Raw genomic sequence first — 26,677 nt, forward strand, 5'->3', positions numbered from 1 at the left:
ATATTATGTAATTAAGTCTATTATTTATTATGTATATCTATGGTAGCAACACGAGTGGCTCCTCAGACTTTCAGAAGTGCAAGGCTTGCGGGTTGGCGCGCGGCGCGCACGGAGCAAGCGCTCTTATACACAGGTGCGCATGCACGCGTTTTGTCACTGCTACATAAACAAATTTCTGCACACAGGAAGACAGATGTTTAAATTAAGTTACGACATCCAGTTATGGTGTCCCGCCTTTGTTTTACTGTCTATTAAAGTTTGCCGCGTTTAAGTTACGGTGTAGCCTGTGTACTGTCATAGCCTACATGTTTTCATAATGCAGAATATTCACTCAGCGCGCTGTCAGGCAGTCTGGTGCTGCCCACTGCACGAGTGTGTGCACTCGAATGCCGTGACATCGTGAGCTCACGCATACAATCAGTAGTAACAGTTCGCAATTATATCCATATATCCTTGCTTTTCTTGTAAACCCGATAAAATCCATGGCAATGAACGTCATCGGAGATGTTTAATCCACAAGCATTCTGAGAATTATTCCTACTTGTCGTTCACATCAATCTAAAAGTTGTCCTTTTAGGCTATAGGCGATTTTCATTCAAAGATGTAAAAGTAATTGCTATGTAGCCTATTGTATCATTTTTTTGCTAGATAAAAACATTAAAAACATATTGCAATAAATAATTTCTCTGTTTAGCGTATGAATGGGCAATCCGATCCAGTCAGTGCTGTCATTAGAGTGTGATAGCCAAACTTAACCCTTGATTAACCAGCGGCACTATTTGCTATTTATCTTATTACAATCACATGCATTTTTACATGATTTGTTATTTGTTCTATTTTTTATATCTTTGCATTATATATGCAAATGTTTACTCATTAGAAATAATCTTATCTTGTTCATATAATTCAGTGTCACCTATCAACCTGTAAGTTTTGCTGCACAGCAATGAAGATACTCTTTACAAGACGTATTGTGTCCTTAATAATGGCATCAGAATGCAGCCAAAGCACATGATAGTAATAAGAAGATGGCTATAATTAATTGTAAATCATCCAAAATAAATGCCATGATCATTACATTTTATACAGGTGTTACTATATTGATTTTGTAAATGGTGATCAGCAACCAAATATTGATAATATGGAAGTTACTGCCTTTTGCCTTGGCATGACTCCACATTTTTTGCAGACAATACAAAGGCAGAGTGCAGTAACTTCAAAATAGGGTGTGTGTGTGTGTGTGTGTGTGTGTGTGTGTGTATTTTGTTATGATTTTATTGAATGCATTGTTCTTGTATAGTCTTTTACTTTGGAATTTTAAGAGCAATAAACATATATTGCAATGTTAAGGAATTAGTTTTTTTCATTCAGATAATTAAATCAACATGTATAAATTGCTATTAGGCAATTAATGGGGAGATAATCGGTAATCGAATCGAATCGTAACCGAATCGGACAGGAAAAATTAATCGTTAGATTAATCGATGCATCGAAAAAATAATCGCTAGATTAATCGTTTAAAAAATAATCGTTTATCCCAGCCCTATTTCTGACAAATAGGCTGTAGGATGTATTTGATAAGTTGTGTGGACATGTTAATCTATGAAGGTTTGAAAAGTGCACTCAGACAAAAAAAAAAAAAAGACAAAAAAAGACAAAAAAAGATTTACTCCCCCTCAAGGCATCCTTGGTGTATATGGCATTCTTCTCTCAGAGGAATACAATCAGAGTTATATTAAAAACATGTCTTGCCTAATCCAAGCTTTATAATGGCAGTGAAAGGCAGCCCCAAATGGGAAGCCCCAAAAAAGTGCATCCATCCATTATAAAAGTAATCCACACGGCTCCGGGGGGTTAATAAAGGAAGCATGGCATTCGTTTTTTTTTTTTTTTTTTGTTATGCTGATGATCAGCTCTATATTTCCTCACGCCCTGATGAAACTTACCAATTCACAAGATTAACGGAATGCATAGCTGACATAAAAAATTGGATGAATAGTAATTTTCTGCAACTTAATTCAGATAAAACTGATTTTTTAATTATTGGACAGAAAAGCTCCAAAAGTAGTAACCTAGAATACTGTCTAACACTTGATGACTGCTCTGTCAAGCCCTCGTCGTCAGTGAGGAACCTGGGTGTGCTCTTTGATACCAATCTTTCATTTGAAAGCCATGTTGCTAGAATCTGTAAAACCGCATTCTACCATCTTAAAAATATATCTAAATTACGGCACATGCTTTCAATGCAAAATGCTGAACAGCTAGTACATGCGTTCATGAGCTCAAGGCTAGATTATTGTAATGCTCTACTGGGTGGTTGCCCTGCTCGCTTAATAAACAAACTCCAGCTGATCCAAAATGCAGCAGCTCGAGTTCTTACTAGAACCAGGAAGTATGATCATATTAGTCCAGTTCTGTCAATACTGCACTGGCTCCCTATTAAACATCGCATACATTTTAAAATCTTGCTTATTACTTACAAAACACTAAATGGTTTAGCTCTCCAGTACTTAAGCGAGCTCTTAACCCATTATACTCCATCACGTCTATTGCGGTCTCAAAACTCTGGCCAGTTGATAATACCTAGAATATCTAAATCAACTGCAGGCGGTCGATCCTTTTCCTATTTAGCTCCTAAACTGTGGAACAGTTTTCCTAGCATTGTTCGGGAAGCAGACACACTCTCACAGTTTAAATCTAGACTAAAAACGCATCTCTTTACTCTATGGTATACACATCGAACATTTTTAACTTTCATTATTCAAATCAATTGACTGATTGTTAGGCTGCATTAACTAGGTCAGCCGGAACCGGGAACACTTCCCGTAACACCTGATGTGCTCATTACATCATAAGAAGAGTGGCATCTACGCTAATGTTAGTCGCTCTGTTTATCCCGAGGTTTACTGCCGTCGGCCGGATCCAGGCCGTGTCCGGATCAGATGGTGGACCTGCGTCTGGACATGACCAGCTCATTGGTGTCTCCTCTGAATTTGCTTCACCGGCACATCATCCTCAATAAACCCGTCTCCGGCGCAACGACTTCGATCTTTCAAGTATTCATAGTCTTGTGTAATACCCAGAAATGTTGACTATTCTGATCTAATATGATTTCTGACCTGTAAGGTTGCCAGAATAATAATCATACACTGTTTGAATAATAGGCCAGAAGAGAACTGGCACCCCGACTGAGTCTGGTTTCTCCCAAGGTTTATTTTTCTCCATCATGTCCTGATGGAGTTTTGGTTCCTTGGCACTGTCGCCTTTGGCTTGCTCAGTTGAGGACACTAACATTATGATCCAAGTTATTCAACTAAATATACAAATAAAATGTATTAATTAGGTCTTATTTAATTCTATAAACTATAATAATGATCTGCCAACATTGTCTCTATAGTATAAATTAAAATAAGCTGATAGCATCACTGTTTGCTCCAGAATGACTTTACAGCCAAATCAAATTTAGTTGCAATATTGTCCTGTTTAACACTGTGAAGCTGCTTTGAAATGATCGTCATTGTAAAAGTGCTATGTAAATAAAGTTGATTGATTGTTCGATTGATTAAGGCCTTCTGAAGTGAATAGATGGGTTTGTGTCAAAAAAAATATCCATATTTGACACATTTTAAAGTAAAATATCTAGCTTCCGGCAGACCTCCTTCAACTTTTACTTTGCAAATATGGCGATTTTTCTGACACAAACCCATCGATTCTCCTCAGAAGGCCTTTATTAACCCCCTGGAGCTGTGAAGATAACATTTATAATAGATGGATGCACTTTTTTGGGCTTCAAATTTTGGACTGCCATTCACTGCCATTATAAAGCTTGGACATTTGTTGATATAACTCAGATTGTATTTGTCCTTAAAGAAGAATGTCATATACACATGGCTTATGGGGTAATTGTCATTTGTGGGTGAATTCTGCCTTTAAAAAGACATCTGTGTACCTCTTTACACCCAAAAGGGCTGTAGTAGTACCTTAAAGTACATATTGTTACTCTAAGGTACCAATATGCTCCATTTAAGTGTGAAAGAGATACAAAGATGTCCTTTTAAAGGTATTACCCCAGGGACAAGCTGTTTAAAGGTATATATATATTGTAGTCTGAGAGTGTAGCCTAATGATATTTTCTTGAAAAAACTACAAAAATTCCTAAAATTATAATGTTTATAAAGAGTATGAAAAACGGTCAATTTCATGGTTAATTTCACCTAAAAATTATTTCAGCTTGCCCACTTGCCTAAAGTAATCATTTAATACTAGTCCACGCTGCACATGGAATATACCTTAAAATACACAGTTTTGAACGTAGAAGCATAAGAGGTTTATTTTAAGTTGTCTGCAGTGCAATTATTTATTTAAGTACGGAGTAATATTAATGAACTACATTTACTTACTATAGGGTTAGGTTTTGGTTTAGGGTTAGTTGCATGTAATTATGCATAATTTATAGTTATCACTACAGTAACATGTGTAACAAGAACACCATAAAATAAGGTGTTACCCCACAAGATATGATCTAACATGAGACTACTGTGACAGAATGTAATCACTTAGTTGTTCCAGTATGACCAAACTTGCTAATTAATTCCCTGATATATGTGAAGATACAACAAAAGGGTGTGGACCAGTAAGAAAACAGTAATCTGATCCACTTAACTGCGATAAAGGGGCAATTTAAACAACAATAAGCTCAAATTACACACTTTCTGTGCAGTTAAGTGTTTAACACAATTTCTTAAGACCCCCTTTCATTCAGAATGCCAGACTCCCACTTAAAAATATTTATTTAGTCAAAATAATTTTATTTGGGAATTTGCAACATGCCACAAATGTTGTCTGTAACTCCTTTAACCCAAGTTTTTTTTTCTTTCAATTTCTACAATTTCTCAGTGCCACTTTATAACAACTTCCATGTCACATATTAACACTATCCCATACATTAACACACTATTACCAAATGAATCATTGCGATTAATAGTCATCATAAAGTTGGATGAATAACACAAACTTGTAGAGTCCATTAAAGAAAAAAAGGGAATTTTTTTTTGTATGCTAATTATAACATTTGTAATGAACACATTTTAATAATAAAGAAGAAAATAGAATGATCTCGACATGAAGCCACACTGTATACTGTATTAATGCAACTTTAGCTGTCCCAGCCACATCTCACCCTTCCTGCCTGTCCTTTCCCCCGCGCGCATCAAGCCATCACTCATTCAGAAATGAAGGCTGAGTTCGCACGCCTGTATGGGATGGGGGTGTGTCGTCGGTCGTGATGTCAGAGCGGAAGGACTCTCATGATTGGCTCTAATTAGAATCTGCGGCAGCAAATAGACACGCGTCTTGCATGATTGGATTCAAAGTGGCTGGTGCCAAAAAGCGCAGAGGCGCAGGAGCTCCAGACGCGCTCTCACGCGGGAGGAGGACGCGGTGGTCCGCTGAGCTCAAAAAACACAGTCAGACAGGCGAGCGGCACTTTCAGCTCGTTATCAAGAGCTTATTAGAAGAGTGTGAGACGGAATAGGGCGAAGCTGAAATTCCCGGAGCGTTTCGCGTGCGCAACTGCAGCAAAGCCACAACTTCAGAAACATCAAGCAGAACAAGTTCTTCAGAATCCGAGCACCATGGCATCGGTCCCCAGCAGCCAAGTCAAATGCAAGTTCAAGAGGAGGAGGAGGAGAAGGTCCAAGCGAAAAGGTAAAGTTTCTTCCAGTCATTTTTCGTGTTCTAAATAAACGCTTCCCTCTAAAGCCGAAACAACGGAGCTGCCGCGCGCGCACTGGTTGGAATATGCAGCATTAAGCACCGATCATCTCCGCGTAACTGCGCAGTCTGGATGTCTGTACATGTGTTTTGTGTCTGATGCGCGCGGTCGCATCAGCGCCGTTCCTCTGTCAAGTTTGTGTAAACATAGGACAGATGCGCATTGATTCGCGCTCGCGTTCACCGTTCATTTCTCGCTCTGTGCATCCAGTATTTACAGTCCTCACATCTGCCCTTGCCGTAACCTCAACTATAAGATTTGACCTCATTTACATGATGCGACTGTGATATTATTTGACATTTCCAGTCTCTTGTGACGATTCATGCGCATACATGGAATTGTTGTAGCTTTTCATTATGTACATAAACTATAACTATGACTAGGCACTGTAAAATATGAAGTGTGGTTACATTCAAGGAGTTTTTTCTACTCAATCTAACATTTCAAAATGATATTTGGTGCTGCAACCTAATGTAGACAGTCATATAAAATCATAAATGCAAATGTTACCACACAAAGGGAATTTATTAGGTTATCTGACAAAAAATTATTCAGTTCAAAATGTAATTATATGTAAACCCTTTATCATATCTTTTTTATATTTTCATTCATACTCAATTTCTCAAAAAAAAAAAAAGTTTGAACTTGCTTTTCTTCATTATTAGTTAAATTCAAAGTGATTAAAGGTGATGTGAACTGTAGGTTATATTAGCAATTAAACTGAACCTGATTTTTTTTAGATGGGTTCACATTGTTAACAGAGTGTAAAATTATAGCTACACAATATGTACAAAATGTGGGTAAATGTGAGTTTATATACAGTCACAGATACACAACAAATACCACAATACACACACAAAAAAAGTTTTGTCAGGTAGCCACACAATACACTTTAATGTAGAAACACTGTGATGACACTTCACAGTAAGGTGTTTTAGTTAACATTAGTAAAATACATTAGTTAACATAAACTAATAATGAACTGCACTTATTCATGCACTGTGAAATGAAGAAATAATGAACAGCTGTATTTTTATAACCTAACGTTAACAAAGATGAACACACAGAGTAACACATGTACTGCACATGGTTGGTTCATGTAATGCATTAACTAATATTAGCAAATGAAACCTTATTGTAAAGTGTTGCCAACGTTATTATTAACATGCCTGACTCAACTTGCCTTCATCACTAAATGAAAGGCGAAGGTCAGATTGAATAGAAATCAGTCATTTAATTAAAAACTGCACATTTTCACTGAATGAAATTACCTGGATTTATTCAGGTAAAAAATTCCACCTCATTAAAAGTTATTTAAAAGGTTAGATCATGTAGAAATAGTTCCTTATGGTAATAGTTCTGCTTTGTATAATTGACCGATGGCATTATTAGTAAAGCTTTAGTATAGTCTAAAAATGTACAAAAGTAGTACAGATAAGATTTGTATGCCATAAATCTGTGGAAATACTCAAGGCTGAATGTTTAACACGGCTCTTTTTAGAGTTACGCTTCAGAATTATATAGGTTTTAGATGCATTTTCAAATTTTGTCACACAAGCATGCCTTTTTAGGGACATTTCTAGCTCTATTTCCATGATCAACTCTGAAATTTCATCAGAATGTAATGAGAGCGGCGCAGCGCGACACTTGCTTCTCGTCTTGCTTTGGTGGCTGGTGCTAAATGAAGGTGTGTGTGATGGCCGAAACACCTTCAGAAACACCTCTGCCTTTGCCGTGGCAGGTTTGCGCGGTGCGCTTCAGCCCATCACTGCTTATCGCGTGGCCCGAGGGGCACGGGGCCGCGGGCTGGATGGGCTGATAGCGCGGCATTGATCGGTTTTTGCCTTCGTTCTTTGGCCAGAGGAGAACTGGCCCGTCCGATTGAGCCTGGTTTCTCCCAAGGTTTTCTGTCACCTGATGGAGTTTGGGTTCCTTGTCACTGTCGCCTCTGGCTTGCTTAGTTTGGGGCACTTAATATTCAACAGACAATTTTTTTGCAGACCTGCTTTATAGATGAAATGAACTATTTTAATGTAGATGATTTTTACAACGGATCTAAATCAACACTGAACTGACCTCAGCTGAGTAACAGCCAAAATACATCATTTTCCTAAAATCACTGTGAAGCTGCTTTGAAGCGTTCTGTATTGTGTAAAGCGCTACATAAATAAAGGTGACCTGAATAGTTTTCTAACATCTGCATTGCAGTTTTTCTGAGATCTTGAAATGTGCAAATCTCACAACTATCAAGCAAGAACAATCATATTCGAAATATTGAATAGTTATCAGGCAGTGTGCAATGAAGAAATTCCTGGTGTTTGCTTTCGAGGACATTGTGATGGATTTACTCTCGTGGCCTTCAGTCGTTCCATGAAGTTGCATTAGCGTTGTGCAATACCCACACACACAAACACACTGATGTCTGACGACGACTGCGGGCTGACCTGTAACCCAGAGTATTAATAGCCCAGGTGATTGTAGGAACGTAGACAATGGTTGTAGTGTAACGCAGAGGCAAATATATTTACATAATGGAAATGGCAGAATCGGTCACACAACATTAAGCATTGCATATAAACATTAGAGGAGAGCGTAAGAGTGTGTGCTTGCGCTTGTGTGTGTTTGAATGGCTAATTTATCAGCTGAGCTAATGGGAAGCGATGGACAGAAGAGACGATCTCCGCTAGAACGTTTACATCCTGGAAGGTTTAGCAGGTTGATTATTTAGACCAGCAGACGATGTTCATCATTATCATCATAATGAAAGATTTTCATTTCCGCAGGGACGGTGCTCTTTACTCGAGGGAATTCAGACACAATTAATCACATAAAACCAGATAACATCAGCAGATTGTTTTAACTTCTCTCATCTAATCTCTCATAATGGAGATGAAAACATAATACAGTTCCTCTCATTTTTCTAAAAGCCCAAACAATTCATTTTATTGTCTTCCTGGCAAAAGGCCGTTGTTCCGGGATTACATCGACATGGCATTTGACGGTCTAATCCTCAGCAAATGCTTCAGATTATTACAGAACGTCCAGTGCATTAAAACCAATGTGTATTCAAACGCACGTAAGAAGATTTCGCTCCTGATGTCGCTTTGTTGGCGCGCCGCTGTGGCGTAGCGGTAATGTTAGCAGAGGTTACCGAGGTAACACGCATGCAAACAATAGAGATTAATCCTTCAAACTGGGGCAGTTTCTCTCATTGCGTTCAAGCACTTTATTTTTAACCTCACGTACTTGGAACTCTGTTCCTTTTGAACAAGTTGAGGAATTGCTTGGTTGTTGACCTAACTCATCAGCAAACATGACGGACTCAATCCGCAGCATATGCGAGGTTTTAAGTAATACCCTATAAGAGAAGCCGATGCCTGGTTGTAGCAGAAGCACTTTTAGCTCTGAACTTGGTAAAGGTGCGACTGCCCCGCTGTGGCTCGTGGCGGAGGGGGTCGTTCTGTACGGCCCACCTGAATCTCTTGTGAAATGAGTGTAGTGAAGCCCACTTTAGTGTGCTTTTTCTGAAGGATGCCCTTGTGAAAAAGAAGTGTGCTTAATTGTATTGAATGTGCACTAGTGGTGTACTTAAACTGTACTTGAAGGTAATGAAATCAAAGGCCGCATTGATGCTTAAAAATCAGATTTGCATGACTTTTCCTTTTGTAATGATGTCAAATGTTTCAAAGTGCATTTGAAATAATTATAATGATCTTGTGTCACACTTTGATTTGCTGACTAACATTCTATAGCACATACTAAAATACATTGATTATAATTTTCACCGTGTTATGTTATTCAATATGAAATTCTGGTTACACTTTATGTTAATGTGTCTGTGTTACAGTTTAAGTGCTGAGTAATATTCATTAGGAACATGTACTTATAGGGTTAAGGTTTGGTTGAGGGTTAGTTGCATGTAATTATACATAATTCACGGTTATTACTATAGTAAGTTCATGCATATGTAGCAAGGACATCAACAGTTAAAGGTTAGTACTGTACTGCTTTACACCATTATCATTTATATGGTATTTATATATTTAAATACAAGTTGTAAATACCACACATGATAGATTTTATTTGACCATCAATGCTTATTAGTATGTTCAGTACACTTGAACCATATTTAAAAAAACAAAAAACAAACAAACAATAGATTTATGAAAGAAATATGAGGATGAATTTAAGTGGGTCAAAAAGCCCTCTAGAGTGAATGAGCCCTGTCATTGCCTTTAATATAAGTTTATACTATAATACGTGTCCGTGTTACATATGTTATACATGTGTTTACCATAGTAATGAAAATAATTATGCATAATTACATGCAACTAACCATCAACTAAATCCTAATCCTATAGTAAGCACATGTTGTTAATTAATATTACTTAAATACACAGTAACACGGACATCTTAAAACATTTTAAAAATAATACGCAACTTTTAAATTGTTATTTAGACTACTGAGTGCCTGAAAACAGTATACGTTTTTACATTATATTCTTCTAAAATATTACTTCTGCTACATTTGCTACTACTTTTCACTACTGCTTTCTGTGGCAAAATACTGAAAGCTGAAAACATGTTTTTGAAATGTGATACAAAGGCTGAAGCATTGAATGCTTCATGAATATGAATATTGTTGGTATTCCTAACAGTGCGTCCTGATGTGTGTGAATGTTGACAGACAAATTGGTGCAGTAATTATTACACACATCTTGAGCCGCTGTGGTGATACGGTCAGAGGGCAGTAACACGGCCAGCGGAGCGTCAAAGCGGCCTCCGTTGCGGCACATATTCCCTGTAGACTAGTTTAGAGCGCGGTTATGCCGCCTTTCTCGCTGTCACTCTGTCTTTTTGTTGGGATTGCTCATTGTTTTTGTGATCCGTGTGAGTCCTGGGCATGTCTGGGCACAAACATGTGACTGCCCGTCTGATTCTGCATCTTGATCTCTGATTCAAGGCACTGCGAGGTGTGGTTACACTATATTTTAAGGTGTCTGTGTTACAGTGCGATTACATATTTAAGTTCTGATTAATAATAATTAACTACATGTACTTACTATAGGGTTAGAGTTAGGAATAGGGGTTGGTTGAGGGTTAGTTACATGTAATTATGCATAATTTATAGTTTATTTATCACTAGAGTAACTGCATGTAACGTGTAACAAGGACACTGTAAAATAGTGTTACCCGAGGTGTCTATAATTATTATATTATATTATATTAAATTATATTATATTATATTATATTATATTAATTATATTATATTATATTATATTATATTATATTATATTATATTATATTATATTATATTATATTATATTATATTATATTATATTATATTATATTATATTAATGATGTAAATTATAATGTTGCTATTATGTTTACCCTTTGCATTTTATATTAACTTTCATTATATTATTTTAAAATACTGTAAAGGGACTGGAGATGTAAATTAGCAATGCTGCTATAATCCGGCTTTTTTACCTGTTTTATATTTTAATTTTATATTAATTTTAATTAACATGCATGGTCTCTATCAAATAAATAAACAAATGTAAAAATATATTATATTATATTATATTATATTATATTATATTATATTATATTATATTATATTATATTATATTATATTATATTATATTATATTATATTATATTATAAAAATTGAATTGGTTGCACTGGCAAAGGAAACACATTCAGCCATAATCAGATGTAAACACAATTTTTGTCCCGAGTCTACTTCATTACACTCTCCTCTTTGTGTGCGCTGGTGATAAGGAATTTTTTGGTGAACGCCGGTATAACACCGCTAGCATTTATGAAGTTAATGAAGGTCGTCACCAGCGGCAACCAGAGACCTGTGTGACGGCAGCGTTTCAATTCACAGACACTTCCCTGATTAAGCGTGAAATACTCCGTGGTTTAGGACACGGCGTCCTCCACAGTGCGTTTGGCTGGGGAGGGGGAAAAAAAGAAGATATTAACACTGAACGGTTTCGGCTTCCTCCAGAGGGACTGTCGATAAAATGACCGAAAGAAAGAAATAGCACAACTTTACAAATTAGCATAATTAGTAATTATCTCTTAATAGGCCCTCTTGGCTTTTGAGACTTGCCTCTTGAATTTCTGCTTAAAGTTCATGGAGTGAGGATAAAAAAACAAATTTAATGCGCAAATGTCTCAATACCACACATGAGCTTGTGAGATAACCGTCTAATTGAGGTGAGACCGTGTCAGAAACATTCATGAGACAGGAAGAACTAGAGCTTCATTATTCAAAAATCATTATACAACAAGAGTGCTCGATGTCATGTATTCATTTAGGCCATTTTATTGCTAATAAGGTATTACCATTTAAATTAAATTTGGTTCAGATTATTTCAAATGTACTTTCACATTTTCATGATAACATTTAAATGTACTGTTTAATGCCACTACAGTCAAAAGCTAGTTTTAAACATTCAGACTGTGATGTTACATTCAAACCAACATATGTGTTGACCTTTGACCCTTGAACATCAATTCATTTCTCTCTTTATATAAACTACAATTCAAAAGTGTGTGGTCTGTAAGATTTTTTTTTAAAGAAAGAAACAAAGAAATGCCCAGCAAGAATGCACGAAATTGATCAAATTATAAAAAGGTTGCATTGTTACAAAAAAAAAAAAAACATATTACAAAAATAATGCTGTTCACATAAATAAAATAAAATAACAATGTACCAAGCCTCCCCAAGGAAAAAAACCAAGTAGCACAACTGTTTTTAACATTTGAAGAAAAGAAAAAAACATCACATGAATAAATCATATTTTAAATATAACAAAACAGAAAACAGATATTTCGATTTGTAATATTTTTTCACAATATAGTATGTTTGATCAAACAAATGCAGCCTTGGTGAGCATAAGACACTTTCAAAACCATAAAAAAAAATGTACCGACGGCAACATTTTGCATGGCGGTGTATGTCATTGTTTTTATTTATTAAAGAACGTACACTCAACGTGGTTGACAAAAGTAGAACCTTTTTACCATTATTGCACTATAACCGTCTTCACCTTATTTCTAAATGTGCAACTCTCTCAGAATGCATGATTTTGAAAATTAGGGAAGGATTCTATTCTCGCTTAGAGAAGTAATAAGAAACATCCTTTAAGTTAATAATTCACGCATCAGATGGTTTGTTATTGTTATTTAATCACTGCGGTATAGCTCAGTTTGTTCATCATGCTGTTATAGAGAAATATAGATCTTTTACATTCTGTCCTGCCTGATAATCAGAGTACATAAACACATTCGTGGCATGCGCTGCTCTGCCTCCACACTCGTGATTGTGCTGCGAGCAGTTATCAGATGATCAGAGTAATAATATTACAGGCTATGAGAGCTGACAGCACAAGCACATCTCCATAAATACCTCCTGCCTGGAAAACGAGCGCCGCGCTGCGATGTGGGCCACAAATCAATTAACAATGCCCACGAGCAAGAACTACTGACACCAAGACTTCTAATACGGGGAAGTCAGTAGCTTTGCAATAATAATATTCATTTAAATTCTGAAACTTTTATCGTTATGTTTATTATTATTGTTATTATGCATGCACTTGTTTTTTTTCTATATTCACTTAAAAAATGCTGGGTTGTTGCAACCCATGTTTGGATCAAATTTGGACAAACCCAAATGATGGGTTTAAAAATGTTATTTTAAGTGTACATAACACACACATTTTAATCATGTTAATCTTGAGTAACTCTATATTGCATGCATCCTTCATATCTAAGAGTCTTTAGTTTTATCAGTACAGTGGGCGGAGCCTCCTTTTTTTACATTGTGTTGGGATTGTCCTTTTTTGACCCAAACACCGTTTGAAACAACCCAGAAATTGTGTTGTGTTGCTACAGGACAAGATTTTACATCTCACAACACTAAAATGGTTTATCATACAAAAATGTCATTTTTATTATTAATGTAATTTTTTTTAAATAAATGTAATTTTTATTATCTTCTCATAATTATTATATTTATTATTACTTATATGCCAAATATCAACATGACAGTGAAAGTTTGATTTTCAACAGCCTATAATTCACCACACAAAAGACATTGTGTTCTGCACAAACTATGCTGCAAATGAACCTATATTTAATGCAGGCTGCACTTTCCTTTGGTGTTTGTGGTTTTGTTCATGTTTTTGAGGATGGGAGTGTGTCCTGCTGGCATCGGTCTTATTTGTGTAGCTGCTACCCAATGACAGATGATGATGCTCTGGAATATTGGCGATTTTTGGTTTGATGCACAGCTTATAACATATTTAATTTTTTTGATAAGCATTTTCTTATACACTCTAAAAAATGCTGGGTTAAAAACAACCCAAGTTGGGTTGAAAATGCACCAACCCAACAATTGGGTTGTTTTTACCCAATGGTTGAGTTGTTCTTACCCAGCAATTGGGTTGTCTTAAGCAACATTTAACCCAACCACTGGGTTAAAACAACTCAACCACTGGGTTAAAACAACTCAACCATTGGGTTAAAACAACTCAATTGTTGGGTTGGTGCATTTTCAACCCAACTTGGGTTGTTTTTAACCCAGCATTTTTTAGAGTGTACCTTGTAAACATTTAATAGTTTCCTACGAACTGTTACATATATAATTAGTAGCACACTCTAAAAAATGCTGGGTTAAAAACAACCCAAGTTGGGTTGGAAATGGACAAACCCAGAAATTGGGTTGTTTGAATGGTTCCATTCACTTGGTTCAAACAACCCAATTTCTGGGTTTGTCCATTTTCAACCCAACTTGGGTTGTTTTTAACCCAGCATTCTTTAGAGTGCACTTTATTATTTGCAATAAGCATTGTTTATTCTCTGCAGTTCGCTATTAACAGGCCTGCAACTTATTTTATATTTAATGATCGACGCAATAGATTTAGTTGAGTTTATGAGCTTAAGAATCTGCGGTAAATAATGGTGCTAATTTCTACGATCTGTGCATGTTTTATGAAGTTATGAGCCAAAACGCCAAGTAAAATCTATGTGTTTGTTTTTAGTTAGCGCATATGAGCTAGCCTGACAAAGCCAGACCCACATCAAGATGTTTGGTCTGGAAACTCACCATTGACAGCTCAATCCGAGGGCGGGATAAACGGTTGTCTTTCAAACTCCCTCTGCTCGCGATAGGATAGCGCTACACCAACCAGAGCAACGAAGGTGAAACAAAGCTAGTTGATAGATTAAACATTCACCGTATCCGATCGGCAAAACTCCGAACACATCTTCCCTTTTTAAGAATGACTTCAGTGCCGTTCTTTGTTCTTTTCTCAGAGAAAAGCTTAACTCCAAGTCTTCCAGAGTCGCGGTCAGAGCTGATTCGAAAGACCGCCGTTCGCCAGCTTCTGTGTTTACTAGAAGCACGCAAGCGCAACTCGGCAGTCATTATGTTAATCCCCACCCACCGACTCTATACACGATGTGATTGGCCTGGCCAGAGTTTGGTTTTTACAGCTCAGCAGGTATTGAGAGTTAGACAATACTTACGGCAGATTTGATTTACTGCCGCTAGGGTGCGTCTAGATTTCTAGGCTACAATGAGCTGCTTTTGTCATAAATTAAAAAATTTGTGCAGACTCATTAGAGGGTGATTTATTTTTTTATTTATTTATTTTTTTGTATGCAATAAGAATAATTCGGCTGCCCATTTGGTTTCATTTTCGATTGACTTTTAAACAGAGACACGCAATGCTTTGTCGGTTTTAAAGGGTTAAAGGGATAGATCACACAATTCGTTGTCTTTTATGAAAACCGTTCGTTTTTATGAAATCTTGATTTTAGTTTATTTTTGTCTGCTAGAATAGATTTTAATGCTTGATTGTTCAAAAAACATTTTTTTTCTATCTGAGCGCGTGTCCCTTTGACGCAGAATACAGCGGTGTTGAGCATTTATACGCTTGATGGGCAAAGTATTATTGAGTGCATTATAAAAAAATTATAAATTGTTAATAAATTATTATTTACAATATTTTAAAGTGCCCACGATAACAATATTGTGCATATTCATTATCGTGATAAATCGCATTATCGAAAATTGGTACATGTCTAGTTTTCAGTTGGGATTAAATAATGTATTAACTGACAGAATCAAACACAACTTCACATTTCCTGTTATGAATTATAATACCGGCTGGTCCGTTAGGTGAAGTGAAGTTCCCGAGTTCATTTGCAATGGGGTAGAGACCACCTCGTTCAGGCACTCTGGGAGCGCTAGTTTTGGCACAGATCTGAGCACGATTGCCGTGTTAACATATGCCTACATAAACCGACCCAATGCAGAAAAGCACCAGGTTCCGAAACAGATGCATCCCAAAACGCACTGGGTTGCGTTTCCCAAAAGCATCTAAGTTTAACGTAGAAACCATTAGTGACAATCGTTCAACTTAAGCTTACGATGCTTCTGAGATGCGCAACCCTGTTTAGTTCTTATGATGAAGCCCCTCCTTCCGAAATTTGAAATGTGCTCTGATTGGTTGGCTGCTCCAATGTGTTATGATTGGCGAACCACGTGCGTGTTCCGGAAATGTCACAGCCCTTACCATAACCGCGAGTTTCATCTGCTCAGGTGTAAATATTAACAATGCTGTAATTGTTGCCATACAAATTCAGACCCTGAGAATGTTATGATCATGCACATTTTGCAGGAAGTTTCATATTGGCTAACAATCTTACAAAAAGTGACAGCCCCATAGCTAAACACTACATCAACATTGTAATGATTGCTAACAGGCTAGAGGAGCCAAAAAGCTTCGACCTTTGTTTACATCGTAGCAACAACATAAAAATTATAATTGGAACTCTTAATAGAACCATAAACAACTGATGGGAACTGCTCCGTCTTTCAGGAGGAGCATTGGTTCTGGAAGCTGTCCTCTTTAAAATGTGCATCACACTGATAAATTTTGGGGATATAATGTGCAGAAACAGTGTTAAAAAACAAAACAAAAAAGTATCCACTGTTTTCTTAGTTCATCCGCCATAGGAGGCCAAACAAAGGGATTTTGGAACTGGGGTGGAAAAAACAAAGTTTCTTCAACATAGCAAAAACAAGCTACTAAAGGGTCGCCAGGTTTTCACAACAAGACCCACCCAATAACTACTAAAAACTAGCCCAAAACAAACCCAATTGTGTTGGGTGTAAAATATTGTGTGTTTTAAAATGCTAAAATGTTCATTCCCAGGGCTAAATATCACATAATTGGGGTCGCTTCATCCCACGGACATGAAAAAAAGCCCACAGCAACCAACGGTGTTAATTGGCAACAGAGCTAAAGCAGGTCTTCTTCTTCATCTTCTCTAGCACAGCTCAACCAGGCCACACCCCATTTTTTGCATGTTCTGTGGGACGTTATGACTTCACAAGCTCCGGAAGAAGCTTGTTTGTTATAGTTCTTGCGAAGTGAGTATCTGCCTTTGGAGTGGACTTGAATGCTCAAACAGTAACATTACACATACATTTATTATAATATTAGTATTTTTCCACATACACCTATCGTTTTGCTTCCTATTCATCCACTGGGATTACCGTCACAAATGCTGTGTTCGTTTTTTATCATCAACCAGCATTATGTGATCTCAGAGATCATAAAAATCTTCATTGGCTTGTATCTGCAAAAAGAAAGTCAAGTACTGTAAATGAGGGAAAGCCATGAGGGTGAGTAAATGATTTTTGGGTGAACTATCCCTTAAAGCTTGTCAGGATATGCTTTTAATGTGTTGGGATGATTTTACAGATGGCCTATTCAGTCAACTATTCCGTATATTATGTTCAAAATATAGATCAGTGTGGATTTAGATTATAATAATTGTCAGCTTTATTTTTCTGAACCTCACACGAGAGCAGTAATCCATGAATCTCAGTAACAACATTCCCCATAAAACACTTACTTAGCACTTAACCATATCCCTGCTTGTGCATATGTCTGTCTTGGTTGAGGTGTTATTGAGATATGATTATTGCGACAGGCCTGAGTGAATGCAATATGAGAGATTTGCTTTGTCTTTGATAGCAGCAGTGAAAATATATGACGCTATTTCATATTCATCATTCCACTCGCCGCCGCAGCCTTTAAATAACGTTTCCCTTCCTCATAGCCTCCAGTAAAGCTCCCTTCATCCATCGATTTGAGCGTGCTTTCGGGGCCGTGCGCGGAGACCGGGCTTATCTAGCAAATCCTTTAAAAGGTGTTTAAAAAACCTGGGTGTGCATTAGCTTTGTCTAATCTAATTCTTCTCTCTTACACTATCTCACTGTCTGTTTTTTGAATTTATGTGATTTCCTCCCTCTTGTTACTGTGTGTTAGGCCTGTTAGTTTCCAGGCAGGTCCGATTTGAACAGCTTTTGGGGTGTATTTGTATTCAAACACCGTATGTTCGAATTACTCATCTATTTTGTGTGATAGCCCAGAGTGTGTTTGGTTTTCGCACAGAGTGAGACACTCTGACACTCTCTCGGGGTGAGATTTGCCCTCTCGTTGTTTGCGTACCGGCTGCCAGGAGTTAGAAAGGACGGCTTTTATGTACTAGAGAGCAACACTTTCTTTTTTTGTGTGGTTTTTCCATGGTTGAATTACCTGGCTTTCTCCAAAGCTGTGTCTGGTCAGCCGACATAGGCTGATGGATACGCCGAACCCCAGGCGACATGTGATATCAGGCTTATAGGACAGAGAGGATGTGTTGCCACAGAGAGAGACTGGGCCTGTGCTGGGGTTTTTAGGTACTGTAGATTTATTTCCAAGCATACGCAAAATGTATGACATTTCTTTAAAAAAATGTGCAGTAACTTTGGTGAAGCTGATAAAAGAAGTGAAAATAAGCAATGCTTTCTATAAAGAGTAAAACGAGAAGAAAACCTGTAAATGTTCTCAATTATCACCCCCTCAGGTAAATGTCTTTTTTTAAACTGGCTTTTTTGGGTTGCACTGGCAAGTTTTAGCAAATTGATTTTAAGTTTTACAAATGGAAAACGAGGCTTGAAAATATCTCGATTTCTGTGTTTATACATTCATTTACTGACCTTGTGTACTCACTAATTTGTGTGTGAAATTTGTGTGTTTAAATCATAATTCACGAAATAATGCCGTTTCGTACACTTTATACACGTTTTTAGTCCCGCTTTATATATTAGGCATCTTTAACTTCTATGTAACATTTAAATTAATCTTTGGTACAATGCACTTATTTGAATTTTACAATGTACTTGCTTGTAATTACAGTGGAAATTAATATCTGTAATTACATCTATAATTTCTCTGCTGACCCTTCCTTTACCTCTTTACCCCCACTTAAACCTATCCATACCTAGCCTGACAAAGCCAGACCCACATCAAGATGTTTGGTCTGGAAACTCACCATTGACAGCTCAATCCGAGGGGCGGGATAAACGGTTGTCTATCAAACTCCCTCTGCACGTGATAGGATAGCGCTACAACCAACCAGAGCAACGAAGGTAATGCAGAGCTAGTTGACAGATTAAACTTTCACTGTATCCGGTCGGCAAAACTCCGAACACATCTTCCCTTTTTAAGAATGACTTCAGTGCCGTTCTTTGTTCTTTTCTCAGAGAAAAGCTTAACTCCAAGTCTTCCAGAGTCGCGGTCAAAGCTGATTTGAAAAACTGGCTTTATGTTAAGCCCCGCCTTGGATTGGTCCGACCAGAGTTTGGCTTTTACAGCTCAGTAGTGTATTGAGAGTTGCTAGACGACACTCGCGGCAGATTAGCTGCCGCTAGGGTGCGTCTAGATTTCTAGGCTAATCCATACCACTAAACCTTAAACCTGTCGCTAACCTCACCTGTATCCTACCTCAATAGCAAAAAAAGTATTTTGCAAAAGTATACAGCATCAACACAATAACTACATTGCACTTATTTGTTTTATGTAAGTACATATTAAGGACACTTAATATAAAGGATGACCTCTTTTTCTTCTAAACTTACAAAAATATATCACTTTAAGTGGGCTCAAAATGTGCTAAGATGAAATTGTATACATGTATACTTCATTTTTAATATATTTAAATGTTATATGATGTGAGAAGTAATCATGTGCTTTTAAATATGAATACTCCATGCAATTATTAGTGAATTAGACCCATTATTTTGTCTCTTTAAAACCCATTTTCCCAAGGACATTCCCTAATAGGCTTTTTATGTTTAGCTAACCCCCCCCCCCACACACACACACACACAAACAAACAAACAAACAAACAAACAAACAAACAAACAAACAAACAAACAAGTAGGCCTATCATCTCTGACCACTTCTCAATGAGATTCAATGCTGTTCAATCATCAAAAAAGAGTTCTTCAAGTGCAGGTGAAAAGAGTGCTTCAGAACACGATTTTGTGTGTACGCGTGTATGCGAGAAAGAGAGAGAGCGAGAGAGAGAGACAGAATAAAGCAGTGATAGTGTTTGCTTTTACGTCTATAAATAAGGTTGATAATCCTGCTCTCTGCCCACAGCTGAAAGAGGGTCATTGTCCTATTTTCGCTAATGTAATTGAGGTTCATTTTAATTTGAATGGACCCTCAGATCAAGAAGAGTCTTGAGTGTGTCGCCCACATGCACGCACATATCAGCGCATGACGATACACACGTGCACAGAGCAAAATAATTCAAAGCACACATAAAAAAAGTGTTTACATAGTCATTGGCCTGGAAATGGAAAATTCTATAAGGACTGCAATTTTATGCTGAAATATTCATCTGTTACTCTTTGTGAGTGCACTCTTTATAAAATGTTTTTTAGAAAGTGTTTTCTAGTAGATAATTTAGTGGTAGGTTAATCAAGGACAATTCATGAAAGTTAATTTGTCAGATGATGTGTGAACTGCAGATTTTCATTTGTGGGTAAAGTTAGGGTCAGGTGTGGTGGTGTGGGTCAGTTTAAGGGTAAAGTTACGGTCAGGTGTGGTGGTGTGGGTCAGTTTAAGGGTAAAGTTAGGGTCAGGTGTGGTGGTGTGGGTCAGTTTAAGGGTAAAGTTAGGGTCAGGTGTGGTGGTGTGGGTCAGTTTAAGGGTAAAGTTAGGGTCAGGTGTGGTGGTGTGGGTCAGTTTAAGGGTAAAGTTAGGGTCAGGTGTGGTGGTGTGGATCAGTTTAAGGGTAAAGTTAGGGACAGGTGTGGTGGTGTGGGTCAGTTTAAGGGTAAAGTTAGGGTCAGGTGTGGTGGTGTGGGTCAGTTTAAGGGTAAAGTTAGAGACAGGTGTGGTGGTGTGGGTCAGTTTAAAGGTAAAGTTAGGGTCAGGTGTGGTGGTGTGGGTCAGTTTAAGGGTAAAGTTAGGGTCAGGTGTGGTGGTGTGGGTCAGTTTAAAGGTAAAGTTAGGGTCAGGTGTGGTGGTGTGGGTCAGTTTAAGGGTAAAGTTAGGGTCAGGTGTGGTGGTGTGGGTCAGTTTTAGGGTAAAGTTAGGGTCAGGTGTGGTGGTGTGGGTCAGTTTAAGGGTAAAGTTAGGGTCAGGTGTGGTGGTGTGGGTCAGTTTAAGGATAAAGTTAGGGTCAGGTGTGGTGGTGTGGGTCAGTTTTAGGGTAAAGTTAGGGTCAGGTGTGGTGGTGTGGGTCAGTTTAAGGGTAAAGTTAGGGTCAGGTGTGGTGGTGTGGGTCAGTTTAAGGGTAAAGTTAGGGTCAGGTGTGGTGGTGTGGGTCAGTTTAAGGATAAAGTTAGGGTCAGGTGTGGTGGTGTGGGTCAGTTTTAGGATAAAGTTAGGGTCAGGTGTGGTGGTGTGGGTCAGTTTAAGGGTAAAGTTAGGGTCAGGTGTGGTGGTGTGGGTCAGTTTTAGGGTAAAGTTAGGGACAGGTGTGGTGGTGTGGGTCAGTTTAAGGGTAACGTTAGGGTCAGGTGTGGTGGTGTGGGTCAGTTTAAGGATAAAGTTAGGGACAGGTGTGGTGGTGTGGGTCAGTTTAAGGGTAAAGTTAGGGTCAGGTGTGGTGGAGTGGGTCAGTTTAAGGGTAAAGTTAGGGTCAGGTGTGGTGGTGTGGGTCAGTTTAAGGGTAAAGTTAGGGACAGGTGTGGTGGTGTGGGTCAGTTTAAGGGTAAAGTTAGGGACAGGTGTGGTGGTGTGGGTCAGTTTAAGGGTAAAGTTAGGGTCAGGTGTGGTGGTGTGGGTCAGTTTAAGGGTAAAGTTAGGGTCAGGTGTGGTTGTGTGGGTCAGTTTTAGGATAAAGTTAGGGTCAGGTGTGGTGGTGTGGGTCAGTTTAAGGGTAAAGTTAGGGTCAGGTGTGGTGGTGTGGGTCAGTTTTAGGGTAAAGTTAGGGACAGGTGTGGTGGTGTGGGTCAGTTTAAGGGTAACGTTAGGGTCAGGTGTGGTGGTGTGGGTCAGTTTAAGGATAAAGTTAGGGACAGGTGTGGTGGTGTGGGTCAGTTTAAGGGTAAAGTAAGGGACAGGTGTGGTGGTGTGGGTCAGTTTAAGGGTAACGTTAGGGTCAGGTGTGGTGGTGTGGGTCAGTTTAAGGATAAAGTTAGGGACAGGTGTGGGTCAGTTTAAGGGTAAAGTTAGGGTCAGGTGTGGTGGTGTGGGTCAGTTTAAGGATAAAGTTAGGGTCAGGTGTGGTGGTGTGGGTCAGTTTAAGGGTAAAGTTAGGGTCAGGTGTGGTGGTGTGGGTCAGTTTAAGGGTAAAGTTAGGGACAGGTGTGGTGGTGTGGGTCAGTTTAAGGCTAAAGTTAGCCTCAAAACCAGTGTAGAAAATAGCCTATTACTTATTCATTATAATGTTTTTGAATGTAATACCACACAAAGTTGACCTCAAACAACAGTATAAAAATAAAATAAAAATGAAAAAGCCAGTTCATGACACCTTTAAAAACACCTTGTATAACATGAAATAGACCTACTTCTCTTCTTGTATTATTCACTATATGGGTTTTATAGGCCACAAGGGGAATATTAAGAAAGACGGTTATAGGCTACGTTATCAGCATATGTTGAAGTAGATTTATCTGTTGATGTCTTTGTGAGAATATGCGCTGAAATCTCATCAGATTTTACTTTCACTTTCTGCAGTGAATAATTGACTGGGTTTGAGACTTCACCAAAATAACTCATATTTAGGTAGGCATATTGTGTGATATCGCCTTCATGATTAAAAAAAGTGACATTTTTCTTTATCACCAATGGTGGACCTGTTCACATTTCACATAATACAATTAAGTAAATATTAAATAATAGTAAATACAAGTAAATAAAGTGTGAAAGTGAAACAAGTAACTTAAGTAGCTAAATTAATAAGAGACACCGGATAGGCTACACGGCGGTTTGGAAGACTTATATTATCCCTTTACAATATGAACAAGCGCAATTGGCTAAATTGCTGCTATTTGATAGCTGCCTAAAGAACTTAAAGATCTCCCTCATTTCATTTTCTTTCTTGCTGAATTAAAGATGAAATGGTTCAACTTCTGCTTTCGCGCAGGTGCAGTGAGGGGAAAATAGGACTCCAAAATCACTCCAAGATTCCTGATTGATTTAAAAAAAAAAAAAATGTATTAGACCTTTAGCTTCACGATATGTGTTTACCTTGAGAATTTCATCTTTGTCTCCAAATGTAGTGATTTCAGTTTTGTCTTTGTTTAACTGAAGATAGTTTTGGCACATCCAGTTGTTAACTTCATCAATGCATTTGCACAGGGAGTCAATGGGGCTGTAGTCATTAGGTGATAGTGCTAAGTAGATCTGGGTGTCATCAGCATAGCTGTGGTAAGAAATGTTGGTATTATTCATTATTTGGCTCATTGGCAGTGTATACAGGTTGAATAGGACCTTGATCACTATGGACCTGATCACTATACAGTGATCAATTGTTAATGGTGATTAGCATTGCATTAAGACATAAGAAACTTTATTTGAATGAAAACACCAAGAAGGCTTGAAGAACTCGAATACACCATATATTGTCGCTTTCATGTGTTTATTATCTTCATTTTCCATCAGTCAAAGCATTTCTATCTTTTTTTTTTTATTCCAAGTCCACCTGGTTGCAGCCTGCAGATCAGGGAGGGGCTGCACCTGAGGCGGGGCTGCATGTGTTGCCCCGCCCCATGCCTATTCTGATTGGTTCCATTTTCTTTCATACGCATACATGATAGAAAAGGTGTTCGTTTTTGTAGTTGGTGTATGAAGGAGTGTCATTTAAAAAACTGGAAAAGCTGTTTAGTTTTACAGAAAGGAAGCAAAAAACAAAACAAAAAAACGCCTTTAACTCGCAATGTTCAAATTATTGTTTTGCTAAATCAATCTGGTCTTTAGCCTAACATAATAATGCTTGATTATCCACAGCAGGAGGGTCAGGTCTTCAGGTAGAGGAATGAATTATGAATTAAATGATTTATGACATTTTGATTATTTCATATCACCATAGTATGAGAAAGGAAATTAAAAGGATGTATCATTATCAGTAACAAGACACACTTATATTTACAGAAGGTGTTATGGCAGTTGTGTGATAACTAAATGACACTGCAATAGGATGTGTCTGCCATGTTATTTTTATGTAGCTACTATTTATGTGTATGAAGCTTTCATTTTCTTCACTATGTTGTAAAGCATAATATCAGACTCTTTGCTACACTTTATTACTGAAAAATAATCTGTCCCTCGTTATTTTAAAGTGACAAAATCAATTATATATTCGTACCTGCTATGATTCTGAAACTACACGCCTGGAGTCTGTTGCTATAGTAATGAACGCAACTCGCATCTGACTGACAGACGATAAATGCAGGTGCTTGAATGAGCAATGTTTTACTTCTTTTTCTGTTTCAGGTGAAAATTAGATTGGAAAACATCACATTTTGAGTCATTTTTAGTTTGTATCTGAAAATCTCACAGCCCCTGCAGTTATATACTGTGATTTACTTTATAAAGCAGGCTTTAATAAATTGAGATCTCCAAACTCGGTTTGTGACCAAATCTTTGGAACCGATTCTTTTAAATCAGCAAAATAAACAATAATATGATTAATTTGTGAATTTGATTGATTTGACAGATTAAACGTGTAGTAGCATAGAACTCAATGACACAGACATGAGTTAAATTAAAAACACATGAATTTGTCTCAGATTAAGTGTGTTCTAGGTTGAGCTCAATCTTGTGTGGCCATAGACACCTCTCTTTTACAGTTTTGTAACTGGTTTGATGTCATTCGCTATGGTGGCCCAGTAGTGCACAACACAACAAAATTTAAAAAGCAAATATAAGTTCACAACACAACGAAATCAAGCCACAACACGGCGGAAATGCTCCCGACCACTAGGGGACACTCTGAGCACGGTGAAGTCAGTTTTCCTTGCCACTGTTCAATAGATTCGGCAGTTTTACAAAGATATCAATACTATGATGAGTTTAAGAGTATGTAACCATTGTATATCGACACGGGCAGCCCCTCCCTGGCCGAAGTTTACGTCTCTAAGGGGGTGTGGAGTTTCTGCTCGGGCACCCTCAGGCTTCCAGTATAAATCAGGGGTCTCAAACTCAATTTACCTGGGGGCCGGTGGAGGTAGACTCTGGGTCAAGCTGGGCCGGATCAAGTATTCAAAAAAAAGAAAAGCACAACTGATCCAATCTTCTCAATCTTTATTATTAACAGTTCTTCAACATGAATGTTTCTTCTAAACATGACCTGTTCTTTTGAATTTGAACTATCCTTCTGAACATGAATGGTTCTTCATAAACATAGGGTTCTCTTGCCTACTCTATATGTATTTATTTTTTATATAGCCTATAAAACTTAAAGGGTTGCTTCCGTTTTTTTTTCTAGGCTTGGTTGTGTTTATATTGCGCAGTATAACATGTCTTAATACTTTTTTAAACGCTGTATTTTTCTTCTATTTGACCTTTATTCCACACCGCTGTCTCCACTGTCCTTTGAACGGCTCGTTTGCTTCCTGCTTCTATAAAGCCCATCCTTCCAAAAAACGCAATGGTCTTCGATTGGTTAGAATGCCAAATGTAGTTTCCTGTATTTTTATTGGCTGATGTGCCAAGCACAGGTTGTCCGGAAACGCCGCGCCCCTTCCCATTACGGGCAGAAGTCACATCAGTGGAAACTAGCAAGGGTTTATGATGTCACCAACCCAGGAAGAAGCTCGTTGTAGTCCAAACCGGCCATTTTTGTAGGCAATAAACTGCCTTAACTTCAAAAGACAATATCTCTGTTTGCATTGAACTTCAGCGCTGTAACTTTGCAGATACTGTTTGTGCTCAAGCAGCGACATTACACACGAACTAAAGTTAAAAAAGTCAAATCGCATGCAACCACCCCTTTAAATCATTATGTAATAATGAAGTAATGAGTGATTTTAATTTTATTTAAAATAGTAGACTAATTCAAAGCAAGACCGTAACAGGTCAAACAAAACAGTAAATGAAATCCCAGTTGGGAAATCATCTGTTTGGGACTATTTGCAAACAATATTTGCAAAAAATATTATATTAATTTGCATAAAATATATTATTAGTCCCAAGATTCATCGCATGAGTGATTAAATACGTGGATCCGCTATGAATATTGTGAGTTCCCCAGTGGTCTGGTAGTAGAATTTTCATAAACCGTCTCAAAGGTTCCGAGTTCTAATCCACACTCATATAGTTTTTTTTCTTCTTCATTAAAGTCAAAGATGTTCATCAATGATTGTATATTGAGAGCGCGGGCATTGTATTTTGTGTGCATTTGTGTCAGTGGATTTTGTTTTTTGATTTCACCTGAAAGAATAGTCTCTCTCCACAACGGCAGGCATTAAGCGATAGATTGACGCACTCGTCTGTGTGTGTGTGTGTGTCTGTGAGTGCCCTTGTTTATATTACATTGTGGGGACCAAATGTTAGCGGTCAGTTAAGTTAGTCAGCGGTCCCCACTTT

The 26,677-nt window shown here is 37.8% G+C and overlaps 1 protein-coding gene across 1 annotated transcript in view; it reads left to right on the forward strand.

The window, feature by feature from the left end:
- The first annotated feature begins 5,144 nt into the window (after positions 1-5,144).
- adarb2 (adenosine deaminase RNA specific B2 (inactive)) overlaps positions 5,145-26,677 on the forward strand; it is a 258,599-nt gene continuing 237,066 nt past the window's right edge. The window contains exon 1 of the mRNA XM_067435113.1: positions 5,145-5,706. Within this exon, the coding sequence (XP_067291214.1) occupies positions 5,634-5,706 (73 nt within the window). The 5' untranslated portion in view covers positions 5,145-5,633. The remainder of the gene's footprint in view (positions 5,707-26,677) is intronic.

The sequence above is a fragment of the Pseudorasbora parva genome, chromosome 24, assembly GCF_024679245.1.
Source record: "Pseudorasbora parva isolate DD20220531a chromosome 24, ASM2467924v1, whole genome shotgun sequence".
NCBI classification, from domain to species: Eukaryota; Metazoa; Chordata; class Actinopteri; order Cypriniformes; family Gobionidae; genus Pseudorasbora; species Pseudorasbora parva.